Genomic DNA, 23,685 nt, shown 5'->3' with positions numbered 1-23,685 from the left:
TTTGAGAGAGAGCGCGCAAGCAGGGGAGGGGCAGAGGATTCGAAGCGGGCTCAGCGCTGACGGCGGCGAGCCCCACGCGGAGCTCCCACTCGCCAACCGTGAGCTCACCACCTGAGCTGAAGTCGGATGCTCAACCGACTGAGCCACCCAGGGGCCCCCAAGGTTACTGGATTCTTGTGGCTGCCACCACAAAGTGCCACAAACGGGGCAGCTTAAAACGAAAGGTATTTATCCTGTCACAGTTTGAGAGGCCAGATGTCTGAAATGAAGGCGTCCGCAGACCTCACTCCCTCTGAAGGCTTCGGGAAAGAATCCTTCCTTGCCTCTTCCCGGTGTCTGCTGTTTCGGGGCAATCCTTGGGGTTCCCCGGCTTGTAGATGAACCGGTCCCTCTGACGTCCACCTCCACCGTCACATGGCCATCACCCTTCTGTGTCCCTGTGCGTGCCCTCTCCTTTCTTTGCAAGCTTGCCGTTCTTTGGATTTAGGGCCCGCTCTAATCCACTATGACCTCATCTAATCGTCACCGCGAGGATCCTGTTCCCAAGTGAGCTCACATACCACCTGAGGTTCTAGGTGGACGTGAATTTCTTGGGGGGAGGGAGGGGGACACTATCCAGCCCACTGCAGACCAAGCAGAGGCCACTTCTGAGAGGACGAGAAGGCTGAAGGGTGATGCGGGGTGTTTAGCGGAGCAGGCCACCCAAGCTCTCCTAAATTCATCTGCGTCTACTCTCTTCCTGGTGGGCAGGTCAGTCACGTGGCCCCATCGCGTGCAGGGAGACTGGGAAAATGGAAACAAGCCCCTGGATATGTGGGGAGCCTCCCTGACCTCTCTGGGTGCTGGCTGTACCCCTGGTTTCCCCCTACACACGCGCACACGCGCGCACACGCGCACACACCCCGCTCCCGCACAGCACCTGGTCCACAGGGGATGCTCAATGAAGGTTTGTTGAATGAATGAATGAATGAATGAATGACTGTGAGGAAGGTGAGGACAAGGGGCCACATCAGAAGACTGAGGGGCTCCGTGGGGCGGTCGGATTCCTGGCATACCCCTCTGCGAGCTGGGGGTGGGCAAACGCTGGAGGGGATTTCCCTGCTCGGCGAACAGCTCAAATCCCTCCCCTTTGCCGGACATCCCCAGAGTGGGGTGGGGCGGGTCTCTGGCAGGTTCGGGCAGGCCGAGGCCCCCGAGCCGTGAGAGCACTGAGGTTACCGTGCTCCAGGCTCCCTGGCTCGCCCCGCGCCCCGCCAGCACGGGCCCCATGCAGCGCTGTCTGAGAATCATGGTGCCGGAGGAGGGGAGCTCCGGCTGCCCGGTGCCCCGCCTGTCCTGGATGTCGGTGCTGCGCTCTGCCGCGATCCTGTCTCTTACCGGCATCATGGCATACTGCTTCCTGCGAGTCCAGCAAGGGCAGCTCGAGCCGCCTAAGGTGCGTAGAGAAGGGGGGAGGAGGAAGATGCAAACCTCCCACCTGCTCGGCGGAGCCTGGGGACCTCTGGGTGGGGCCGGCTCTGCGGGGGCGCAGAGGAGGGAGGCGAACCACCAGGAAGAGAATGGGATCGAGGTAGAGGGACCGTGCGTTTGGGCGCAGACGGGCGAACGACCAAGAATACATAAAATTAAAAAAAAAAAAAAATCCAAATGAGATGGATAAAAATCGTCCCGGAAGGTCTGGGTGCGAAGAGAGATGGAGACCGAGCCGGCTGCTGGGGCACAGCTGCCTGGAGGTCCGGGCTGGTGGGGGGGGGGGGGGGGGGGGGGGGAGCGGGGTGGGGGCGCGGGGATGTCAGTCGCGCCCTGGAGGTAAGTCCCGGGTGGGGATCCCGGAGTGGGGAGGTCGCAGCTAGGAAAGGGGCATCCGATGCGGGCATGGAAAGTGACTCGTCTTCGGTGTTCCCCAGCGAGCTGACTCAGAGGCTGCTGGGGGCTTCACGAAGCCGGGAGGGGGGTGGGTTCGGGGCCTGCAAGGGCAGGGCGACCCGCGCCGCTCACCTGGGAGCCCCGACACCCACCACGGGGACCCCCTTTGGAGGCGACGCAGGCCGGGGCGGGGGGAGGGGGTGCTCTGCAGCCGGGAGAGCAGGTGTAGGCTGTTAGTTCAAAGTACTTCCTCTTTAAAAGATCTTTTTTAAAAAGTCACAACTCAGTCCAGCTGTTTGAGAAGCGGGTAGGAAGATGAGCAGAGAAAAGAGACGTCTTGATCTCGGTCGGGGACGGTGCGGGGTGGTGGGGGGCGGGTGCGGGGACTGAAAACCTCCGTGCTTCTGTGCTCACCACACGTGTTCTCTTCTGTTCTATCAGCGGGACATGGCTGAGCTGCAGCTAAATCACACAGGTAACCGCGAGTGCATGTGTAGAAGGGAGACAGAGAGACGGAGAGAGAAGGAGAAATTGAGATAGACACGGAAAGAGAGAACAGAGAAAGGGGGGGAGAGAGGGGGGAGGGGGAGAGAGAGGGAGGGGGGAGGGGGGAAGAGAGGGGGAGAGAGAAAGGGGGAGGGGGGAGGGAGGGAGGGGTAAAGAGGGAGAGAGAAAGGGGGAGGGGGAGGGGGGAGAGAGAGGGAGGGGGGAAGAGAGGGGGAGAGAGAAAGGGGGAGGGGCGAGGGAGGGAGGGGGGAGGGGCGAGGGAGGGAGGGGGAAGGGGGAGAGAGAAAGGGGGAGGGGGATGGAGAGAGGCAGGAGAGAGGGGGGAAAGAGGGAGAGAGAAGGAGAAATTGAGATAGAGAGACGGAAAGAGAACAGAGAAGGGGGGAGAGAGGGAGGGAGGGGGGAAGAGAGGGGAAGAGAGAAAGGGGGAGGGGCGAGGGAGGGAGGGGGAAAGAGGGAGAGAGAAAGGGGGAGGGGGGAGAGAGAGAGGGAGGGAGGGGGGAAAGAGAGGGAGAGAGAAGGAGAAATTGAGATAGAGAGACGGAAAGAGAGAACAGAGAAAGGGAGAGAGAAAGGGGAAAGGGGAGGGGCGCCTGGGTGGCGCAGTCGGTTAAGCGTCCGACTTCAGCCAGGTCACGATCTCGCGGTCCGTGGCTTCGAGCCCCGCGTCGGGCTCTGGGCTGATGGCTCAGAGCCTGGAGCCTGTTTCCGATTCTGTGTCTCCCTCTCTCTCTGCCCCTCCCCCGTTCATGCTCTGTCTCTCTCTGTCCCCAAAATAAATAAACGTTGAAAAAAAAATTAAAAAAAAAAAAAGAAAGAAAGGGGAAAGGGGAGGAGGAAAGAGAGGGGGAGAGAGAAAGGGGGAGGGGCGAGGGAGGGAGGGGGAAAGAGGGAGAGAGAAAGGGGGAGGGGCAGGGAGAGAGGCAGGAGAGAGGCAGGAGAGAGAGGGAGGGAGGGAGGGGGAAAGAGGGGGAGAGAGAAAGGGGGAGGGGCGAGGGAGGGAGGGGGAAAGGGGGAGAGAGAAAGGGGGAGGGAGGGAGGGGGAAAGGGGGAGAGAGAGGGGGGAGGGGCGAGGGAGGGGGAGGAAAGAGGGAGAGAGAAAGGGGGAGGGGCATGGAGAGAGGCAGGAGAGAGGGAGGGAGGGGGGAAAGAGGGAGAGAGAAGGAGAAATTGAGATAGACACGGAAAGAGAGAACAGAGAAAGGGAGAGAGAAAGGGGAAAGGGGAGGAGGAAAGAGAGGGGGAGAGAGAAAGGGGGAGGGGAGAGGGAGGGGAGAGAGAAAGGGGGAGGGGAGAGGGAGGGGAGAGAGAAAGGGGGAGGGGAGAGGGAGGGGAGAGAGAAAGGGGGAGGGGAGAGGGAGGGGAGAGGGAGGGAGGGAGGTGGAAAAGAGGTAGAGAAAAAGGGGGAGGGGGAGGGGGGAAAGAGAGGGGGAAAGAGAGGGGGAGAGAGAAAGGGGGAGGGAGAGAGGCGGGAGAGAGAGGGGGAGAGAGAAAGGGGGAGGGGGAGGGGGGGTTAGGTTTCGACAGAGCAAGCTTAGACATTTGGTCTCTAAGCGGCCGTTTCCCTAAACGTCTGTCCCCCCCCCCCCCTTCCCCCCCCCCCCCCCCCCCCCCCCCCGTCCCTGACGCTGTGCCGCCAGGACAGCGGCTGGACCACAGGCTGCGCTGGCAGGGAAGTCCGGCCTTGGGCCGCTCCTTCGTGGACGGACTGGAGCTGGACGACGGCGGGCAACTGCGTGTCCGGCACGGCGGAGTCTACAGGCTGCACATCCAAGTGACGCTGGCCAACTGCTCCTCCTCCACGCGGGCCGCCCGGCCCCCCAGGGCCACGCTGACGGTGGGCATCTGCTCCCCGGCCGCCCACAGCATCAGCCTGCTGAGGCTCAGCTTCCACGGAGGCTGCGTGGCCGCCTCCCAGCGCCTGACGCCGTTGGCTCGCGGGGACACGCTGTGCACCAACCTCACGCTGCCTCTGCTGCCCTCCGCAAATGCTGATGAGACCTTTTTTGGGGTTCAGCTGGTGCACCCCTGACTGTTGCGCCCCCTGGCCCAGATTTGTCGGGAGAGTGTGTTTTCTCTCTCTCTCTCTTTTTTTTTTTTCCTGGCTCTTGTAGAAGCTTTTTTCTTGATGTGTCTCTGTAATATAGTGATGTATAACATCTGATCGGTCTTAATCCTTGCTGCTAGCTTAAGCTTTTGGAATGTCCTGTGTGGCGAGCGGTCTGGGTGCCTTTTGTTGTGTTAATGAGGTGACTTTGGGGAAAGCCCTGAGGTCACCTGGAGAGGTGGGAGTTGGAACTGTCCCTTCCCACTGGCCTGACCTCCAGGGAGGGGAGAGAGGCTGCAGACAGCTCAGCCAGCAAGGGCAAGTGATTTAACCAATGGCATCCGTGTCATGCTCAAAAATACAGAAGGATGGGGTTAGAAGCTTCTAGACTGGTGAGCGAGTGAAAGTCCTGAGAGGGTGCTCACCCGTGGAGAAAACACTGAGTGAGGTTGATGGAACATCACTCACCGCTTCTGGTTAGGCGCTGCCTGACTCATAACTGGTTTTTGTTCAAATAAAGTCTCAAAATGTTGATATGCCTCAGTTTATCTTTTAACAGATCTCTATAGTACTTGTCACCTTTGAACCTATTAGAAGAATCCACTTACTTATTTTGCTTGTTGGCTGTCTTCCCCCCACATCCCACTGGAATGAAGACGCCATGAGGCCAGGGACTGCATTCTGTGCCAGTCACAGCCAGAGCCCCATGCCGAGGGAGTGCTTGGCACATAATTTTGAACGGAGGAATGGATTCTGTCAACTAGAAAACCACCATCACGAGCCCACATAGCAATGTGCACACTTAGCACCCACATCATGATTTCTAATACCATTCCATGAAAAAGGAATTGGAGGGAGGAGGGGAGTGGGGGGGGGGGTGCTTGGGTGGCTCAGTGGATTAAGTATCTAACTCAATTTTGGCTCAGGTCCGGATCTCACGATAGTGAGGTAGAGCCCCTGGTGAAGCTTTGTGCTGGGCATAGAGCCTGCTTAAGATTCTCTCTCCCTCTGCCCCTCCCCTGCTTGCAATTTCTCTCTCTCTCTCTCTCCATCTCTCAAAAAAAAAAAAAAAAAAAAAAAGGAATCGGGGCTCCGATGGCTGATTATAGGAATAGGACAAAAAAAATATGTATGATGAGAATGGTGCATTGGGTAAGTGGCAGAAATAAGGATGAGAAAGAGAGAGACCTGGGTGGCCAGACCAGTTAGGAGTTGGTTAAGCATCCAGCTTTAAAAAATTATATAAAAAGAAAGAAAAGCCATATGGATCTGTGTATGTCGAAGGAGCACAGAAGCCAACTGACAAAGCCCCAGTGGCTAAAATTAGAACAATTTGAGCAATAAAATAAATAGAATAGTATCAGATTATAATTCAGAGTATAAAATAAATATCCATGAGTCTATATTGATATAAATAGGTGATTGAATATATTTGTTAAGTGGGGAAGGGCCAAAACCTTTGTGCAGAATTTCAAATAATTTATGTTGTTTATCTTTAAAATAAAACTGCCCGGGGCACCTGGGTGGTTCAGTCGGTTGAGCGTTGGACTCGATTTCAGCTCAAGTCATGATGCCAGGGTCATGGGATCGAGCCCCTCATCTGGGTCCTAGCTGAGCACAGAGCCTGCTTGGGATTCTCTCTCTCTCTCTCTCTCTCTTTCTCCCTCTGCCCCTCTTCCCTGCTCTCACGTGCTTGTTCTCTCATTCTCTCTCTCTCTCTCTCTCTCTCAAAAATAAAAAAAAAAATTGGGGTGCCTGGGTGGCTCAGTCGGTTAAACATCTGACTTCAGCTCAGGTCGTGATCTCATGGTTTGTGGGTTCCAGCCCTACAGTGGGCTCTGTGCTGTCAGCAAAGAGCCTGGAGCCTGCTTCAGATTCTGTATCTCTCCCTCTCTCTCTCTCTCTCTCTCTCCCCCTCCCCTGCTCATGCTCTCTCTTTGGCTCTCAAAAATAAATAAATATTAAAATTTTTTCTAAATAAATAACTTATAAATAGATAATAAATAAATAAGTTTGCCAGTTATTTTACCAGCAAAAATGGGTTTATTCAGGAATAACAGAAAACTACAATCCAGAACAAGCACGCTAACGGCAAAACCACATGCAAGTCTGCCAAACCAAGGAGAGGACTGCTCTTTAACAAGGTAAAGCAGGAAATTGGGAAGACTGTCATAAACAAAAAGTCTACTAGAGTTACCTGGAAGGTGTTTTTTTTTTTTTTAAGTTTATTTATTTATTCTGAGAGAGAGGGCATGTGAGCATGGGAGGGGTAGAGAGAGGGAGAGAGAATCCCAAGCAGGCTCCACTGACAGAGCAGAGCCTCATGCCAAGCTCCATCCCACCAGTCGCAAGACCATGACCTACGCAGAAATCAAGAATCCCAGGCTTAACAGACTGAACCACTGGAGCGCCCCAACCTGGGAGTTTGAAGGAAGTTGCTTCTCATTGGCTGAGCTAGTTTGTCTCTTAATGGCTGTGTTGTTGCCAGGGGAGGAGGAAAATTTTCTTCTTCCTGCTGGGGTAATAAAGTTGTACCCATGCACAAGGTGCCTCTCTTCCTGTTGGATTTGCAATTAGTGAGGAGTGGTAGGGCATGAGAGCCCTTGTGCCACACATTCCCAACTCCGTTTTAGTGAGGTTTCCCTTTATCAATTTTCACAATGTAGCTACTCCATCCTAAAGGAGGGGACCACAACTCCCCCTCCATGGGTGTGGGCTGCACATAATGACTTCCTTCCAAAGAAGACAATATGGAAAGTGCAGGGATGAGCAGTAGCTTTACAGTGGAAAAATCTGACCACCACCTCAGCCAGGTGACCAAGGCCAACATCAGGAGTGATAAGCCATGGCGACAGCACACGCCCCCAGTATGAGTACCATAGGATGAAAAGAACATTTCACCTCAGGGGTCTTCCTCCCCAAATCCATCACCCCAGTCTAACCATGAGAAAAACATCAGATAAATTCCAAGAGGGAGGCATCCTATAAAATGCCTGACCAGTCCTCTTCAGAATGTTAAAAGTCATCAAAGACAAAGAAAGTCTGGGAAACTGTTGCAGCCCAGAGGAACCTTAGGAGATGTGATGACCAAGTGTACTTGGGAATTGTGGATGGGATCCTGGGCAGAAAAAAGATATATGAGAGGAAAAGCAAAGAAATCTGAATCAACTGTGGGATTTAGTTAAAATAATATATCAGTATTGGTTCATGAGTTGTATTACTACACTAATGTAAGATGTTAAAAATAGAAAAATGGTGTGCATGGAAGTATATTAAAAAAAAAAAAACCTATATTCTCTTTTCAGTTGTCTTGTAAACCAAAAACTGTTCTTAAAAATAAAGTTTGTTAGTAAAAAATAAAGCAATAAAAATTGCTTCAGTGGAAGGATGCTGTAGCCAAGGAAGGAATTCTAAGTGTCAAAAGTTCAAGCAGTGGACTTGTAAAATCCTAGCTTCCAAGGTGATCTCACCAGGGCATACAAGATGATGTCAATTAGATGTAAATGTTTAAATTTAGTACACCCATGCTCACAGCAGCCCTACTCAATGTATCCTACAAATGGAAGGGTTAACAATGACTCATTAAACAAGAGAAATATCATTGAAATTAAGAGCTAGCTCTTTGAAAAGTAAACAAAATACTTGCAGCTAGAATCACCAGGAAAAAGAGAGAGAGAGAGAGAGAGAGAGAAGACTAAAATAAATAACATCAGAAATGTAAGAGGAGCCATTACAACAGGTTCCACAGAAATACAAAGGATCATAAAAGGGCTCAAAAACAACTTACCCCATGCTGATGGATTGGAAAAATTAATATTATTAAAACGTCCACATTACCCAAAGCCATTTATAGACTCAGTGCACTCCCTATCAAAATTACAATGGTATTTTTCAAAGAAATATAAAAAATAATTCTAAAATTTGTATGGAACCACAAAAGACCCCACATAACCAAAGAAATCTCAAGAAAAGAAAAAGAACAATGCTGCAGGCATCATACTTCCTGATTTCAAACTATATTACAAAGCTATAGCCAAGAAAACAGTAAGGTATTGGCATGAAAACAGACACATCAATCAATGGAACAGAATAGTGCCCAGAAAAACATCCATGCATATGGATTAATATGAATTAATTCATGATAAATGAGTCAAAAATATGCAATGCAGAAAAGACAATTGGTTTTGAGAAAACTGGACAGCCATGTGCAAAAGAATAAAACTGGACCCCTGTCTTATACCATACACAAAATCAACTCCAAATGGGTTAAAGACTGTTAAAGACCTGAAACCATAAAACTCCTAAAAGAAAACATAGGGAATAAACTACTTGACACTGGTCTTAGCAGGAATTTTTGGATTTGCAGCTTTTAAAATTTTTCCGAAAGTAAAACATGCCCAGTGGAAAAAAAATCCCAACAGGGCAGAAGAATATAAAGTAAAATAAAACAACAACAACAATAAAAGCCTGATGTTTTCCCTCCCTTGAACTACCTTTTAAAAGGACCACTGTTGGCCTTTTGGCAATATATCCTTCCAGATTGCTTGCTAGTATATCTGAGTTTCAAGAGGACAGCACAGCTGAGTATGGGAAGGATAGCCATTCTGACAGGTGTGAGGGGTATCTCGGGTGGTTTTGATTTTGATTTCCCTGATGATGAGTGATGTTGAGCATCTTTTACATACCTGTTGACTACCTGTATGTTTTCTTTGGCAAAATGTCTAGTCAGATCCTCTGCCCATATTTTAATTGGATTACTCCTTGTTTTCACTGTTGAGTTGTATGGGTTCTTTATATATTTTGAATATTAATCCTTTCAGATATATAGTTTACAAGTATTTTGCTCCCATTTGCTAGGTTGCCATTTCATTTTTGCTGACGGTTTCCTTTTCTGTGCAGAAGCTTTTTACCTTGAGATAGTCCCATTGGCTTCCTTTTGCTTTTGTTGCCTTTGCCTTTGGTGGCAACTGTTCAAGGCTTTAATCTATTTTGAGTTGATTTTTGTGTATGGTTGCAGGTTACGGACCCAGTTTCATTCTTTTGGCCCAGCAAGACCCATCTCAGACCTGGACCCTCAGAACCGTAAGAATGCAAACTTACGTTGTTTCATGCCACAAGGTTGGTGATTATTCATTACAGCAACCCTAGAAAACCATACATGTCCTCCCCTTTGTCATAATGGTTGGGATTCCACTTTCTCACTAGCTCCTGCTCCCCTCCCTCCTTGGCTCCCTTCTCTGATCTGACTCCCTTGTCTCAAAATTCTGCTGACTCCATGGGGAGCCTGGGTGGTTCAGTCTGTTGGGCATCCAACTCTTGGTTTCAGCTCACCTCATGATCTTGAAGTTCATGAGATCAAGTTCTCTGTCAGGCTCTGGGCTGGCAGCACAGAGCCTGCTTGGGATTCTCTCCTCTCTCTCTACCACTACCCTGCTCATGCTCTCTCTCAAAATAAATAAATAAACATTTAAAGTTGCAACATTCATCTCTTGCACTTTCCACCCTTAAAAAAAAAAAATTCTGCTGGTTCTATCATGCAGAGTACCTGAATTCTGCCCTTATTGATATCCAGGGAACTTTATATTGCTCAACAATCACCAAAGACTACATAACAGGACTCGTCAAGAGGTTTTCATAAACAAAGACATTGTCATCCACTTTCGGAAAGGAATTGTATCACTCTAACTTGAAAGCTCATGTCAGGACATGAGCCCCATGATGGCAGATATAGAAAGGGCTCTTGGTGTATTGTGAACTGGAAAATGAGGCTAGAAGCAGGTTAGGCAGATCTTTGAATCCCAGGCTAAGAAGAAGGATTTATTGCCTCAGCAAGAGGGAACAATTGAAGAGGCACCTGATTGAACTTGCAGTTTTAAGAGATCGTTCCAGGAACCTTCTACACAATCCTCCCCACCCCAAGACTAGATCACATTCTCTCCTTCTGCACCCCTGGTACTTTCCTTCACCGTGCTGTCTACAAATAACAGCTATCCATGGGGAGATTGGCTGACTCTCCATCAGGACCAGGGTAGCCTTGTTTACTTCAGGCATTAGAGTATCTGTGGTTTGGCAGGCAAATAAGGATAATAATGATAGGGAAAAAAAGGATAAATATTGGTGGGGCGCCTGGGTGGCTCAGTCGGTTAAGCGTCCGACTTCGGCTCAGGTCACGATCTCACAGTCCGTGAGTTCGAGCCCCGCATCGGGCTCTGGGCTGATGGCTCAGAGCCTGGAGCCTGCTTCCGATTCTGTGTCTCCGTCTCTCTCTGCCCCTCCCCTGTTCATGCTCTGTCTCTCTCTGTCTCAAAAATAAATAAAAACGTTAAAAAATTTTTAAAAAAAAGGATAAATATTGGTGAAAGAAAAGAAAAAAGGAAGACTCAACATCATTAGTTGTGAGGGAAGTATGAATCGTGACCACAATGAGATAACACTACACACCCCCAGGATGGCTGTAATAAAAAAGGCAGACAATAAAAAATGTTGGCAAGGATGGAGGGCAATTGGAACCAGGATGTTTAACTTCAGGTGTCCACATGACCCACACACCTGGTTAGGCATGAGGTCAGGGTGTGTCTGTGAGGGTGTTTCTGGAAGAGCTTAATATTTGAATTTGTAAACAGAGAAGAAAGCACTACCCTCCCTGATGAGGGTGGGCCTCATCCAACCCACCAAGGGCCTGAATAGACTGAAAGCAGAGAAGGGGAGCTAGGACATTGAGCTGGGACATTGGTCTTCTCCTGCCCTTGGACTGTGATGTCCATCAGCTCCCCTGGTTCTCAGGCCTTTGACTTGGACTCGAATTACACCAACTCACCAAGCTGTCTTCGGCCTCGAGCATGGGCACAAGTGGCAGATCGGGGGGGCATACACTTGTGAGCCAATTCCTCACACTCTACCTCTTTACAGATGTGTATCTCCTGTTGGCTATTTCTCTGGAGAACCCTGACCTTGACTAACAAAGGAACCCTCATACATCGCTGGTGGGATTCTAAAACGGGTTAGCGTCCGGGGAAAACTGCCCAGCCGTTCCTCAAAAAGTAACATAGAGCTGCCACATGACCTACAGTTTCACTCCTAGGTATGTACCCAACAGAAATAAAAACCTACATCCTCACAAAGCTTGTACACAGATGTTCACTACAACATTATTCAAAATAGCCCCAAGTTGAAACAACCCAAATGTCCATCAACAGACGAATGGATAAACAAATGTGGCATTGACATGATGGAATATTATTTGGCAGTTAAGGAATGAAGCACTGATACATGTTACACCATGAATGAACCTTAGAAAGACCACACTAAGTGAGAGAAGTCAGACGCAAAATGATTCTACTTTGTGATTCCATTTTATGGGATTCTGTTTCTATGAAATACCCATGATAGGAAAACACGTAGAGACAGAAAATAGATTAGTGGTTGCATTAGTAACCATTCTTCAGAGAAACAGAATCAATGGGATGCGCAAAAATAGAGGGAGAGATTTATTATGAGGAATTAGCTTACGTAATCGTGGCGTTGCACAAGTCTTAAGAGCTGCAGTGGGCAAGCTGGAGACCACGGAGTATCAATGGTATAAAATAGTCCAAAGTCCCACAGGCTCACACCCATCCAAAGAACCAGGCTTCCTGTTTGAGTATGAAGGCATGAACAAAAACATCCAGGCTCAAAGGCAGTCATGCAGGAGGAATTTCTTTTTCCTCCATCTTTCTGTTCCACTCAGGTTTTAAACTGATTGGCTGAGGCCCATCCACATTAGGAAGTCATGATGACTCCAGCATTCTCTGTGGTGGTGGTGGTGGTGATGGTGGTTGTCAACATTTTGTTTCTAAGTAAAATCTCTACACCCAACGTGGGCCTCGAACTCCCAATCCCGAGATCCAGTCATGTGCTCCACCAGCCGAACCAGCCAGGAGTCCCGGATTTCAACGTTCTCTGTGTGCCCCTTTGGACGGAGGATGACAAAAGCCAGAGAGTCTGTCAATCTGAGAAGGAAAAACTGTATCTTTTTCAAATTCACCAAATACTGACTCAAAGACCATGCCAGTTTGGGCGTCTAACCTGAATTTCCCCCAGTTCTCATCAGCCCTAGGACCTAAATGAAACTATTTGAACAAAGATAGCTCAGATTTCCCCCCTTGGGGCAACCACATCCTTCGGTATGATGCAAGACACCAGAGTCCCACATTCTGCATTTCTTTGCATCTGGGGGTTTGGCATGTGTTCGGGGACCGAAATGCACCTGTGACACTATCAGTTTCTTGGTGAGCACGTCAAAGTCCAGAGGCATTAAGACCTTTAACTAAAGCCCCTGAGGCTTAAAGCTATCAGACAGTGAGACCTCCCCCACAACACTGGGTTCTCGGAGAAGGTGGCAGGCTTGTTCAGCCTTAGCAAAAACTGATCCGTTAATTTCTTTTTTCACCCTCCACCTGTTCCCCATTGGGATCACACAAGACCCCAGAGAAGGCAAAAATCCAGGCTGGCAGATCTGGAGCAGACACTTCTTTTCTCCTGCCCCAAGATCACATTCCAGTTGTATGGTTCTTTTCTCCCTTAAAATCACCTCTGTACTGGAAGGACTCTTCATTATTGTTATGCAAATAGGCCTAGATAGATGGTGCTCCGCGACTCTGGAGACAAGCCCAGACATGCCTGAGCTTTCTTTAGCTTGAACTGCCATCTGGACTCCCAGGCTCAAACACAAACTGAAAACACACATAACATCCACACCCTCCTCCTCATATGCAGATAGCCTTTCATAAGGCCCTGGGAGGGCTCCAACCCTATAAGGTTTGATGCTTGCCTAATATAGATATGTAACAAAAATTGTCAGCAAGAAAAATAACTTGAGATGATGGTTAACTTTGTTTAATTTTGCTTTAAGTTTTTATTTATTTAAGTCATCTCCACACTCAACGTGGGGCCCAAATTCAGGACGCAGAGATCAAGAGTCACATGCTCCACCAACTGAGCCAGCCCGCAGCCCCAGCTTTGTTCAATGTTTAATGAAGTTTCGGTAAGTCATCTAAACATAATTGTTAAGAACAACTGAATTAAAGAAATGTGGGATGAAAGTTTATAAATGAACTTTTCAATAATGATTATGTTTAATAAGTGTGTGTACTTGAAATTTTTTTAAAGTTTATTAATTTTTGAGAGAGAGAGAGAGACAGAAAGCATGATTGGGGGAAGGGCAGAGAGAGAGAGAGAGAGAGAGAGAGGGAGACACAGAATCTGAAGCAGACTCCAGGCCCTGGAAGCTGTCAGCAGAGCCCGATGGGGGGGGGGGGGGGGCTCAAACACACAAATAGTGAGATCATGACCTGAGCCAAAGTCAGACGCTCAACCAACTGAGCCACCCAAGCACCCCTAAAGTGTGTCCACTTTAAAATAGTTTCCAAAATATTTTTGGTATCTTTAAATCTTACAGTTCTACCAAGTTAAAAGTGGAATGATTGGGGTGCCTGGGTGGCTCAGTTGGCTAAGCATGGCTAAGCATCCGACTTTGGCTCAGGTCATGATCTCATGGCTTGTGAGTTCAAGCCCCGTGTCAGGCTCTGTGCTGGCAGCTTGGAGCCTGGAGCCTGCTCTGGATTCTGTGTCTCCCTCTCTCTCTGCTCCTCCCCTGCTCATGCTCTGTTTCTCTCTCCTTCAAAAATAAATAAACATTTAAATTTTTAAGTGAAATGATGGGTATTAATTGAATATCTAGATTATTTACAAATCAGTACCTGCTTTTGGCTTCCTATTTAAATGAAAGAATTTTGGAGTCTGTTAGTAAACATGTCTTGTGCCACATTGAAAATTGTGGAAAATAGATGCTTCTAGAAATAATGAAATAGTATGTTCATGAATTTGCCAATCTATAAGATGTTGGTATATAACAGTTCATAACTGCTTGCTTTTTAGTTTTCACTAAGAAAGTAAGATTTCTAAGAGATAAGAATTCCAACTAATGTATATAATTAAAACTACTAGTAATAATTCCCCAAACAGCGTAGAGAAATTGTTTCCTCCCCTGCACCATGTATGTCCGGCCATTACTCTGTCCAATAAAAAGCAAATCCAGACTCAGTAAGGAGAGACTTTATTCAAAAGGAGTCTTACAAGGGGGCAGGGAAAGATAATTGAAATTGGTCAGGGGGACTGTTGCAAGAAGAGAACACCATGAGTATAAAGTCTTCAAGCATCTCAAGATTTAAGGGGGAATTTTTTTTTTCTTTTGTAGAAAGGAATAAACAATGCTAGAAAGAACTGAGCTTTCTAGCACTGGGAAGGTGGGATGAAAAGGCAGTGAAAGGGGATATTGGATCAGAGGAAGTTTTACTCTAGAGGTGCTTAACCAAAGTTTGGTTAACAAGCATTGTGCTTCAATGGATCAGCAGGGACAAGCAGTTCAGCTGAGCACTTCTGAGGCAAAGAACGAGGGTTTGGAGGGTCTGTGTCTGGCCTTACTACAGATAAATGAGGGGGACATCTGTGAGTCTTATCTATGTCATATGGTGAGGGGTTGCTCCTTGCAGTAAGCAATTTTCTGAAACAGAAAGGTATAGGGATTTCTTAACCTACAGTTAATCAACATTGCCAATTCATAGCAGCAGACACATAAGAAACCTTTAAGAACCTGCAACTTGAGTGCCTGAATGTGCCCTTTGGTTTCTTCACTCTACAAGGTCTAATGAGGACCTGCTATGTACTACTATGTATCTGCCGGGGATACAGGGAACTATATCCTGTATATGGGTATGGGCAGGGAACTATGCTCCCTGCCTCTACAGTATCAGTCAGGTCCGGCCTGAAAACAAATAGCACACTCACTGTGATCGGTAAAGGGACCATGTTCAACAATGTAGAGAGGGTCAGGGGAACCCACCAGGAAAGATGTGGATCCCCAGGGCTAGCCACAGCTCTCACAGGCCAGAGGAGGAAGCAATTACAGGAACCCAGAAGGATAGCCCTAGTTGTTAGCCAAAGGCTACAGAAAACCTCTGGCCTTTAGTGAAGTTCAAAAAATATAAACCACAGTCTTTATGCAAATAGAATGAGCATGCGCCAAAGAGTTTATTCAGTTCATTCATTAAGGAAGGAATTGGTAAGATAGTAGGGCAGGTTCAAATTCAGGAAACATAACTTATATAGTCAGTCAAAGAACATCTGAAGTGAATTTGCTAATATACACGAAACTGATCAATGCTTTCATACAGATGTCTGTAGCAGATTGTTCATAATAACCAAAAAGTGGAAATAATCCAACGCCCATCAATTGACGAATGGACAGACAAAATGTGCTACATCCACACAGTGTAAAATTCTCAGGACAAGTGACCCCAATCAACAGGTTCACCACATAGAAATAAGTAGGTTTATTAGTCACCTAGAGCTATGTATTGAATTGCCACAAACTTAGTGGTTTAAAACAACACTCATTTATTAACTCATGGTGTCCGTAGAGGGGGCAGTCCAGACAAGGCTCCGTGGGATTCTGTGCTCAGCGTTTCACAGTGGAGGTGTTTACAAGCTGTGTTCTCACCTGGAGGCTGGACTAGAGAAGAATCATGTCCAAGTTCATTTGTGTTGTTGGCACAATTTAGTTCCTTGCAGTTGGAGGATTGAGGTCTCCACTTTCTCACTTATTATTGGCCAGGAGTCACTCTCAGCTCGAAGATGTGCGCAGGCTCTTGCCACAGGCTTCCCTCCATCTTCAAAGCCAGCAAGGACAGGCTGACTCCTTCTCCAGTTGTGAATCTCTGGCCTCTAACGTTCTCCACCTCTGACTTCTAGATCCAGAGTTAGAGTTTGTGTAGGGGCGCCTGTGGTGGCTCAGTCAGTTAAGCATCCAACTTTGGCTCAGGTCATGATCTCACAGTTTGTGGGTTCGAGCCCCACATCGGGCTCTGTGCTGACAGCTTGAATCCTGGAGCCTGCTTCGGATTCTGTGTCTCCTTCTGTCTCTGCCCCTCCCCCGCTCACACTCTTTCTTTCTCTCAAAAATAAATAAACACTTAAAAAATTTAAAAAAAAATTTTTTTCAACGTTTTTTATTTATTTTTGGGACAGAGAGAGACAAAGCATGAACGGGAGAGGGGCAGAGAGAGAGGGAGACACAGAATCGGAAACAGGCTCCAGGCTCCGAGCCATCAGCCCAGAGCCTGACGCGGGGCTCGAACCCACGGACCGCGAGATCGTGACCTGGCTGAAGTCGGACGCTTAACCGACTGCGCCACCCAGGCGCCCCTGAAAAAATTTTTTAAAAAGAAGAGTTTGTATAAAAAGCCCAGGCCCACCCGAATAATCTCTTTTGATTAACTCAAAGTCAACTAAGCAAAACCTGCAAAATCCCTTTTGCTCTATAACATAATCATGGAAGTGATATCCTGTCCTTTTCACAGGGAAGGAAGTTATATAAGGGCAGGGGTCATTGGGGATAGTCTTCAATTCTGCCTACCATACACCAGTATTGTTAAAATACATATTATTGGGCCTCACATCTAGAAATTCCAATGCAGTCAGTCTCAGATGGTCCTAAGGCTCAGTGTTATTTAAAGCTTTTGAGATGATGCTGAGAAACAGCCCCCTTGCAGGTATGTCTCACAAACCTGGAATAGTTATAACACGTGTTCAATTTTCTCCAGAACATCTGAATTCAGAGATAGGACAGGTGAAAGAGAAAAAACAACAAATGGACAGAATATGTTAGAGTTCTGGGGGTGCCTGGGTGGCTCAGTCGGTTAAGCATCTAACTCTTGATCTCTGGTCGGGTCTTGACCCCAAGGTCTTTTTTTTTTTTTTTCCAACGTTTTTTATTTATTTTTGGGACAGAGAGAGACAGAGCATGAACGGGCGAGGGGCAGAGAGAGAGGGAGACACAGAATCGGAAACAGGCTCCAGGCTCCGAGCCATCAGCCCAGAGCCCGACGCGGGGCTCGAACTCACGGACCGCGAGATCGTGACCTGGCTGAAGTCGGACGCTTAACCGACTGCGCCACCCAGGCGCCCTTGACCCCAAGGTCTTGAGTTCATGCCCCACGTTGGGCTCTGCACTGGGCGTGAAGCCTACTTAAAAAAAGAGAAAGAGGGAGATAAACTTACAGAGAAATGCTGAAAAGGAAAAAAGAGAGAGTTCCAAAAAAACACTCAAAAAGAAGAAAAGCTGTTCAAAATCACTTTCAAGCTTTCACAGTTTCTAGGTCATTCCCAGAAAGTTCATGCTACCAGAAAAAGAAATATAAATGCGAAGGGGGACAGAATTAAAACAGTCCTGTGGTGGGAATGCAAACTGGTGCAGCCACTCTGGAAAACAGTATGGAGGTTCCTCAAAAAACTAAAAATAGAACTACCCTATGACCCACCAATTGCACTACTAGGCATTTATCCAAGGGATACGGGTGTGCTGTTTTGAAGGGACACATGCACCCCAATGTTTATAGCAGCCCTATTGGCAATAGCCAAAGTATGGAAGGAGCCCAAATGTCCATCGGCGGATGAATGGATAAAGAAGATGTGGTCTGTATATACAATGGAGTATTACTCGGCAGTCAAAAAGAATGCAATCTTGCCATTTGCAACTACATGGATGGAACTGGAGGGGATTATGCTAAGCGAAATTAGTCAGTCAGAGAAAGACAAATATCATATGACCTCACTCATATGAGGACTTTAAGACACAGAACAGGGGTGCCTGGGTGGCTCAGTCGGCTAAGCGTCCGACTTCAGCTCAGGTCACAATCTCGTAGTTCGTGGGTTCGAGCCCCGTGTCAGGCTCTGTGCTGACAGCTCAGAGCCTGGAGCCTGTTTCAGATTCTGTGTCTCCCTCTCTCTCCCGTTCATGCTCTATCTCTCTCTGTCTCAAAAATAAATAAACGTTAAAAAAATTTAAAAAAAAAAGACACAGAACAGATGAACACAAGGGAAGGGAAGCAAAAATAATATAAAAACAGGGAGGGGGGCAAAACAGAAGAGACTCATAAATATGGAGAACAAACTGAGGGTTACTGGAGGGGTTGTGGGAGGGGGGATAGACTAAATGGGTCAGGGGCATTAAGGAATCTACTCCTAAAATCATTGTTGCACTATATGTTAACTAATTTGGATGTAAATTTTAAAAAATAAAAAATAAAATAAAAAAAAAACAGTCCTGCAGATGAGTAACGGAGAATGGACACACAACAATGTGAATGTACCTAATGCCTTTGCACTGCACACTTTAACACGATTAAGATGTTAAAATTAGGTATATTTTACAAGATTAAAAAAAAATTTTTTAGCGAGATGTATTGAATTATCATGTGGTTGCATAAAAATGGTAACATATGGGTACCACGTTTTGTAACTGATGTGCAAACACACGTATGTGTTTTCAAGTTTCTGTTTCTATTTTGATTTTTATATTGCTATTTAAAAATATATATATGGTAAGAGCCTTGTAAAATTAAATGTGTACCAACACTGTAACTAATCAGTTCACTTCTAGGTGTTTCCCTGATAACGATGAACATGTGTTAACCGGCAGGTGCCCAGTGCTGTTTGTAGCCACATTATTCATAATAAGCAAAACCGGGAAACAACCCAAATGTCCGTCAACTAGGGAACAGATTTCTAAAGAACAAAAATTCAATGGAATAAATTTAACAATCCATCAGTTCGGGAGCATCCCTTCCAGAAAATGGCACTCTATGGAACGGTATAAAACAAAGTTTTTCTGAGCGAGAGAGTAGAGCAAAGAAGTTATTACAAAACAAAAGAAAAGATTGTTTCAGGGGCACCTTGGTGACTCAGTCCGTTAAGTGTCTAACTCTTGGTCTCTTGGTTTCTATTCAGGTCATGATCTCACAGTCGTGGGATCCAGCCCTGCTTGAGACTCTCTCTCTCCCTCTGCCCTTCTTCTTTGTGGTGTCTTTCTCTGAAAAAAAAAAAAAAAAGTTTCAGGCTAAGCCTCATTCATTCTACAGAAGAGGAAGAGGAAATAGAAGGGATCTTAGTTCATGCATTACCTCATTAGCACTGATCAGGACCTTTCAGGTTGACTGTTCAAAAATCACGTTTTGGGGAGGTTGAGGCTGCCATCATGTCTTGGCTTGCCATCGTGGGAGCAAATGACTCCATTCAGGGTCGTTGTTTCTTTTCCAACAGGATAAACAAACTGAGCCCCATTTGTACAATGAAATGTTACTCAACAACGAAGAAGGAATGAACTGCTGATACACAGAACATGGCTGAACTTCAGAAACCTTATTTTGAGTGAAAGATGCCAGACACCAACAAACACACTCTATATACTTCTACATATCAGACGTTCAGGAACAATTTTATGCATCGTAATGAGTGTCAGAACAATGGTTACAACAACACAACAATGGTTACAACCCTGTTGTGTTGACTTGGGAAGGACACATAGGACATTTCTGGAGTGATGGAAATGGTCCGAATCTTGGAAGGAATGTGGGTTACCGAGATAAAAGCGTCGGTCAATATCATTGCAATGCTATGCTTGTAATTATGTAAATTCTATGTCCACTAAAAACCCTGTGATTTGGGGGTGCCTGGGTGGCTCAGTCAGTTAAGAGTCCAACTCTTTGTTGTTGTTGTTGTTTGTTGTTGTTAAGCGTCCAACTCTTGATCTCAGCTCAGGTTGTGAGCTCAAACCCCACGTTGGATGTAAAGCCTACTTAAAAATAAATAAAGAAATAAAAATAAATTAAAGCCCTGGGATTTGGGTTTCATAATTAACATAACTCATCTCACAGGCGCTCACCAATTTTCTGAAATTGCTTGCGTTTAAAATCTTTTTCTTCTGGGGTGCCTGGGTGGCTGTCAGTTAAGTGTCTAACTTTGGCTCAGGTCGTGATCTCACAGTTCATGGGATCAAGCCCCCATTGGGCTCCAGGCTGACAGAGCAGAGCCTGCTTGGGATTCTGTCTCTCTTTCCCTCTCTCTCTGCCCCTCCCCTGTCTCTCAACATAAATAAATAAACTTAAAAAAAGTCTTTTTCTTCTAACGAATTGGAAGCCAAGTAGTCCCCAAACTATCCTCCTGCACAAGAAATAAAATGGAGAGTCCACTGACAGGGAAATCATAAACACCAGAAGTAAAAACCACGGGGAGTCATAGGCTAGTAGGACAGCCAGGTGAGAACTTAGCTGAAGCATCAACTGGGGGGGGGTGGGGTACCCATGTTATAGATGGAATGTGTCCCCCAAATTTCTCAAGTTGAGGTCTTATACCCCAATGTAATGGTATTCGGAGATGGGGCCGTTGGAAGGTGATATTGCATATAATATACATTTTTATTTATTTATAGTATATATTATATATACTACATATACTAAAAATATATATTTATATAGTTATATATATTTATAATATTATAAATATAATAATATATATTTTTGGTCTTGTCTCCAGTCCCTGACACAGAGCTCCTAGCTCCTAAAATCCTGTAATCTCCTTTCATTATTCATAACAAGCCCCTTTTTAAACTCAACCGTGCCTGAGTTTGTGTTAACGAAGTGACTTTTGGAAAGCCCCAAAGGATGGGGGAGCTGGTTGCCACGGAACGAAAGTAATTTAGAGGGTTCGAACTTTCAGCCCCACCCCCTCATGGCCTACGTGGGAAGAGGGACTGGAAATTGAGCTCAGCACTAATGGCCAATGATTTAATCAACCGTGCCTACATAACGAAAGCTCTGACCCGGAGGCGTTTTCGGAGGGCAGGGTGTCTGTCTAGACAGGACGCAGAGGCCCGACCCCTCTCCAAACTTGGCCCCATATGTCTCTTCCATCTGGCTGTTGCTGACTTGTATCCTCTTATATCAAACAGGTAATCAATCTAGTTAGTAGACTGTTTTCCTGAGTTCTGTGAGTTTGGGATTGCAAATTATCAACCCGAGGAGTTGTGGAAACCTGCTACTCACAGCCGGTTGGTCAGAGACCCAGACATGGTTGGCACCTGAAGGGGGGGTGGGGCGGGCAGTCTGGTGGGACCGAGCCCTTAACTGGTGGGATCTCCCACTAACTCCAGATAGATGGTGGGGGGATTGAATCATAGGATGCCCAGCTGGGGTCAGAGAATTGGCCAGTGTGGGGGGGAAAAACCCACACATAGGGTGTCAAAAGTGATCGATGAGGGCACCTGGGTGGCTCAGTCTGTTGAACGTCGGAATCGTGGTTTGGGCTCTGGTTATGATCTCACGGTTGGGGGGTTAGAGCCCCACATAGGGCTCCATGCTGGGAGTGCAGAATCTGCTTGGGATTCTCTCTCTCTCCCTCTCTCTGCCCCTCCCCTCCTCACCTCTCTGTCTCTCTCTCTTTCTCTCTCTCTCCCCAGCCCCCCGCCCACTACCATGTAAGGACACAGCAAGCAGGACGCAGCTGTTTGCCAGCCAGGAGGAGAGTAGTTGCCAGAACGTGACCCTGCTGGGCCTTACTCTTGAACTTCCCAGCCTCCAGAACTGCGAGAAAATAAAGGTCTGTGGTCTACACCGCCCCCTCCCCGAGTCCGTAGTATTTTATTACGTCAGCTCAAGCTGACTAGGACAGCCTTCCTGGAGCTGGGTGCTACACTTCAGGAAGGGATCTTTACTCCAGACCTGCACGCAGCCAGTGCATGATACAGAGCATCTCATAAACAGAATAACCAGACTCTGAGGTCTAGAGAAGGCTTTCCCAGACTCAGTGCTATTGACGCTTGGAGCTGGGTGGTTCTCCATGGTGGGGGCATCCTGGGCACTTCGAGGTGTTGAGCAGCATCCCTGCCCGCACCCACCTGATGCCAGGAGTTTCCCCCCCACCATGTGATAACCATACATATCTGTAGACATTGCCTGGTGTCCCTGGCAGGGGGCTGGGGGGGGGGGGGCGCGGGCAGAGTCATCCCTAGTTGAGAACCATTAGTCTAGATTTGGGGTAAGCACAATAATAAGTCTGGAAATTCAACTGTCTGGGTACAAGCCCTAAGCCCCCTCCTTAGGTAAATTACTTCAAGCGCTAGCCTCAGCTGCTTTGTTGCTAGAATCAGAATGATACCCCATCACCACCGTTTTGGCTGGAATGGGGCAGCAAGCTGCCCCAAAAAAGTACTGGCTTTATTTTGCTTAAAATTGTAAGAGTCAGGAATTAAAAAAGGGTTTGTTGGGATGGTTGCTCTGTGATCCAAGTGGTACCTGCTGGGGCAGCTGGGTCTAGAGAATCCAATTCCGAAGTGACCCCGTCACTCACAGGTCTGTGCCCCGGTCCACTCTCTCTCCTCAGCCCCCTTGCTCCTTTCCAGCCTCTCCCTCCCCACAAGGCACAGCCAAGATTCAGCACATTTATTTACTCAACACACACGCACATATATATATATATATATATATATATATATATATATTTAGGAGAGTACCACAATCACCCTTTATGTGGTCCCAAGGAAAGAAGAGTCCTGAGGTTTGGGATGGAGGGGGCTGTCAGTGGGTAGTTATCCTTTTCTTTACCTTTTTAATGTTTATTTATTGATTTTAAGACAGGGAGAATGCCCGTGCATGATCGGGGGAGGGGCACAGAGAGAGAGAGAGAATCCCAAGCAGACTCCCCAATGTCAGCACAGAGCCCAATGTGGGGCTCGCCCTCATGAACCCTTAGATCATGACCTGAACCGAAACCATGAGCTGAAGAACCACCCAAGCGCCCTGGTAGTTATCTGTTTCTGGACCAAGATTTAGTTGCCTTTTTTATAGTTTTGCTTGCCCTTATGACGGAAAATGATATGGTTTCAGTTGGTTCTCAAAGCCCCATTGAAACAGACATGATGTGGATTACAGGAACTTCATACCTTGTCTCTGCATCGGTACACATCCCTCACATCTGACTTCTTTTGAATCTCATTAAGGGGAGCATGTGTCTTAAAAGAATAAATTATTTTACATTTATTTACATTTCACAAATTATTTACATTTATATTTACAATGATTTACATTTTTAAAATGCCATTATATTGGAAATCAATATATTTACCTAGACAGACAATGCTGACCAGAACAAAAAAAAAAAAAATTGTTTTCTGCTACATCTTTGATCATAAATGGGTTTGTGAGTAGTTATCAATAGCAGCATATTCTGAAACTCTTTTTTCCCCCCAAATAAGAAAAAATTCAAAAAGTAAAATTCATCATCAGGGTGAGCTCCAAAATAGTGGGTGACTCCTTTCTTCCCTTTTAAACAAGTTTAGATAATCCCAAATAACAGTTTAAGTGATAGTTTTTGTAGAATCAGCGCCTGTGGTCACA

At 46.8% G+C, this 23,685-nt stretch overlaps 1 protein-coding gene and 1 long non-coding RNA gene across 4 annotated transcripts; both read left to right on the top strand.

Moving 5' to 3' along the window:
• The first annotated feature begins 415 nt into the window (after positions 1-415).
• Positions 416-4,952, top strand: CD70 (CD70 molecule). 3 transcript variants are annotated; one of them, XM_003981772.6, is made up of 4 exons: positions 416-750; positions 1,258-1,435; positions 2,308-2,341; positions 4,014-4,952. In XM_003981772.6, the coding sequence occupies exons 2-4, from the start codon at positions 1,268-1,270 to the stop codon at positions 4,403-4,405; spliced, it is 594 nt and encodes a 197-aa protein (XP_003981821.2). In that variant the 5' UTR covers positions 416-750; positions 1,258-1,267; the 3' UTR covers positions 4,406-4,952. The 3 variants fall into 3 exon arrangements, with proteins under 3 accessions (XP_003981821.2, XP_044900656.1, XP_019681650.2); XM_045044721.1 differs by having other exon boundaries at positions 1,229-1,435; XM_019826091.3 differs by lacking the exons at positions 416-750; positions 1,258-1,435 and adding an exon at positions 1,527-1,733.
• An 8,113-nt stretch (positions 4,953-13,065) lies between these two features.
• On the top strand, positions 13,066-21,908 carry LOC109497745. The gene is made up of 3 exons (XR_002154165.3): positions 13,066-13,216; positions 13,311-13,442; positions 21,750-21,908. It is a non-coding gene; the product is annotated as an uncharacterized LOC109497745 (long non-coding RNA).
• Positions 21,909-23,685: the final 1,777 nt, after the last annotated feature.

Source organism: Felis catus, chromosome A2 (assembly GCF_018350175.1).
Source record: "Felis catus isolate Fca126 chromosome A2, F.catus_Fca126_mat1.0, whole genome shotgun sequence".
NCBI lineage: Eukaryota > Metazoa > Chordata > Mammalia > Carnivora > Felidae > Felis > Felis catus.
Note: the sequence above shows the minus strand (reverse complement) of the source record. Positions and strands in the feature narration are given on the sequence as shown.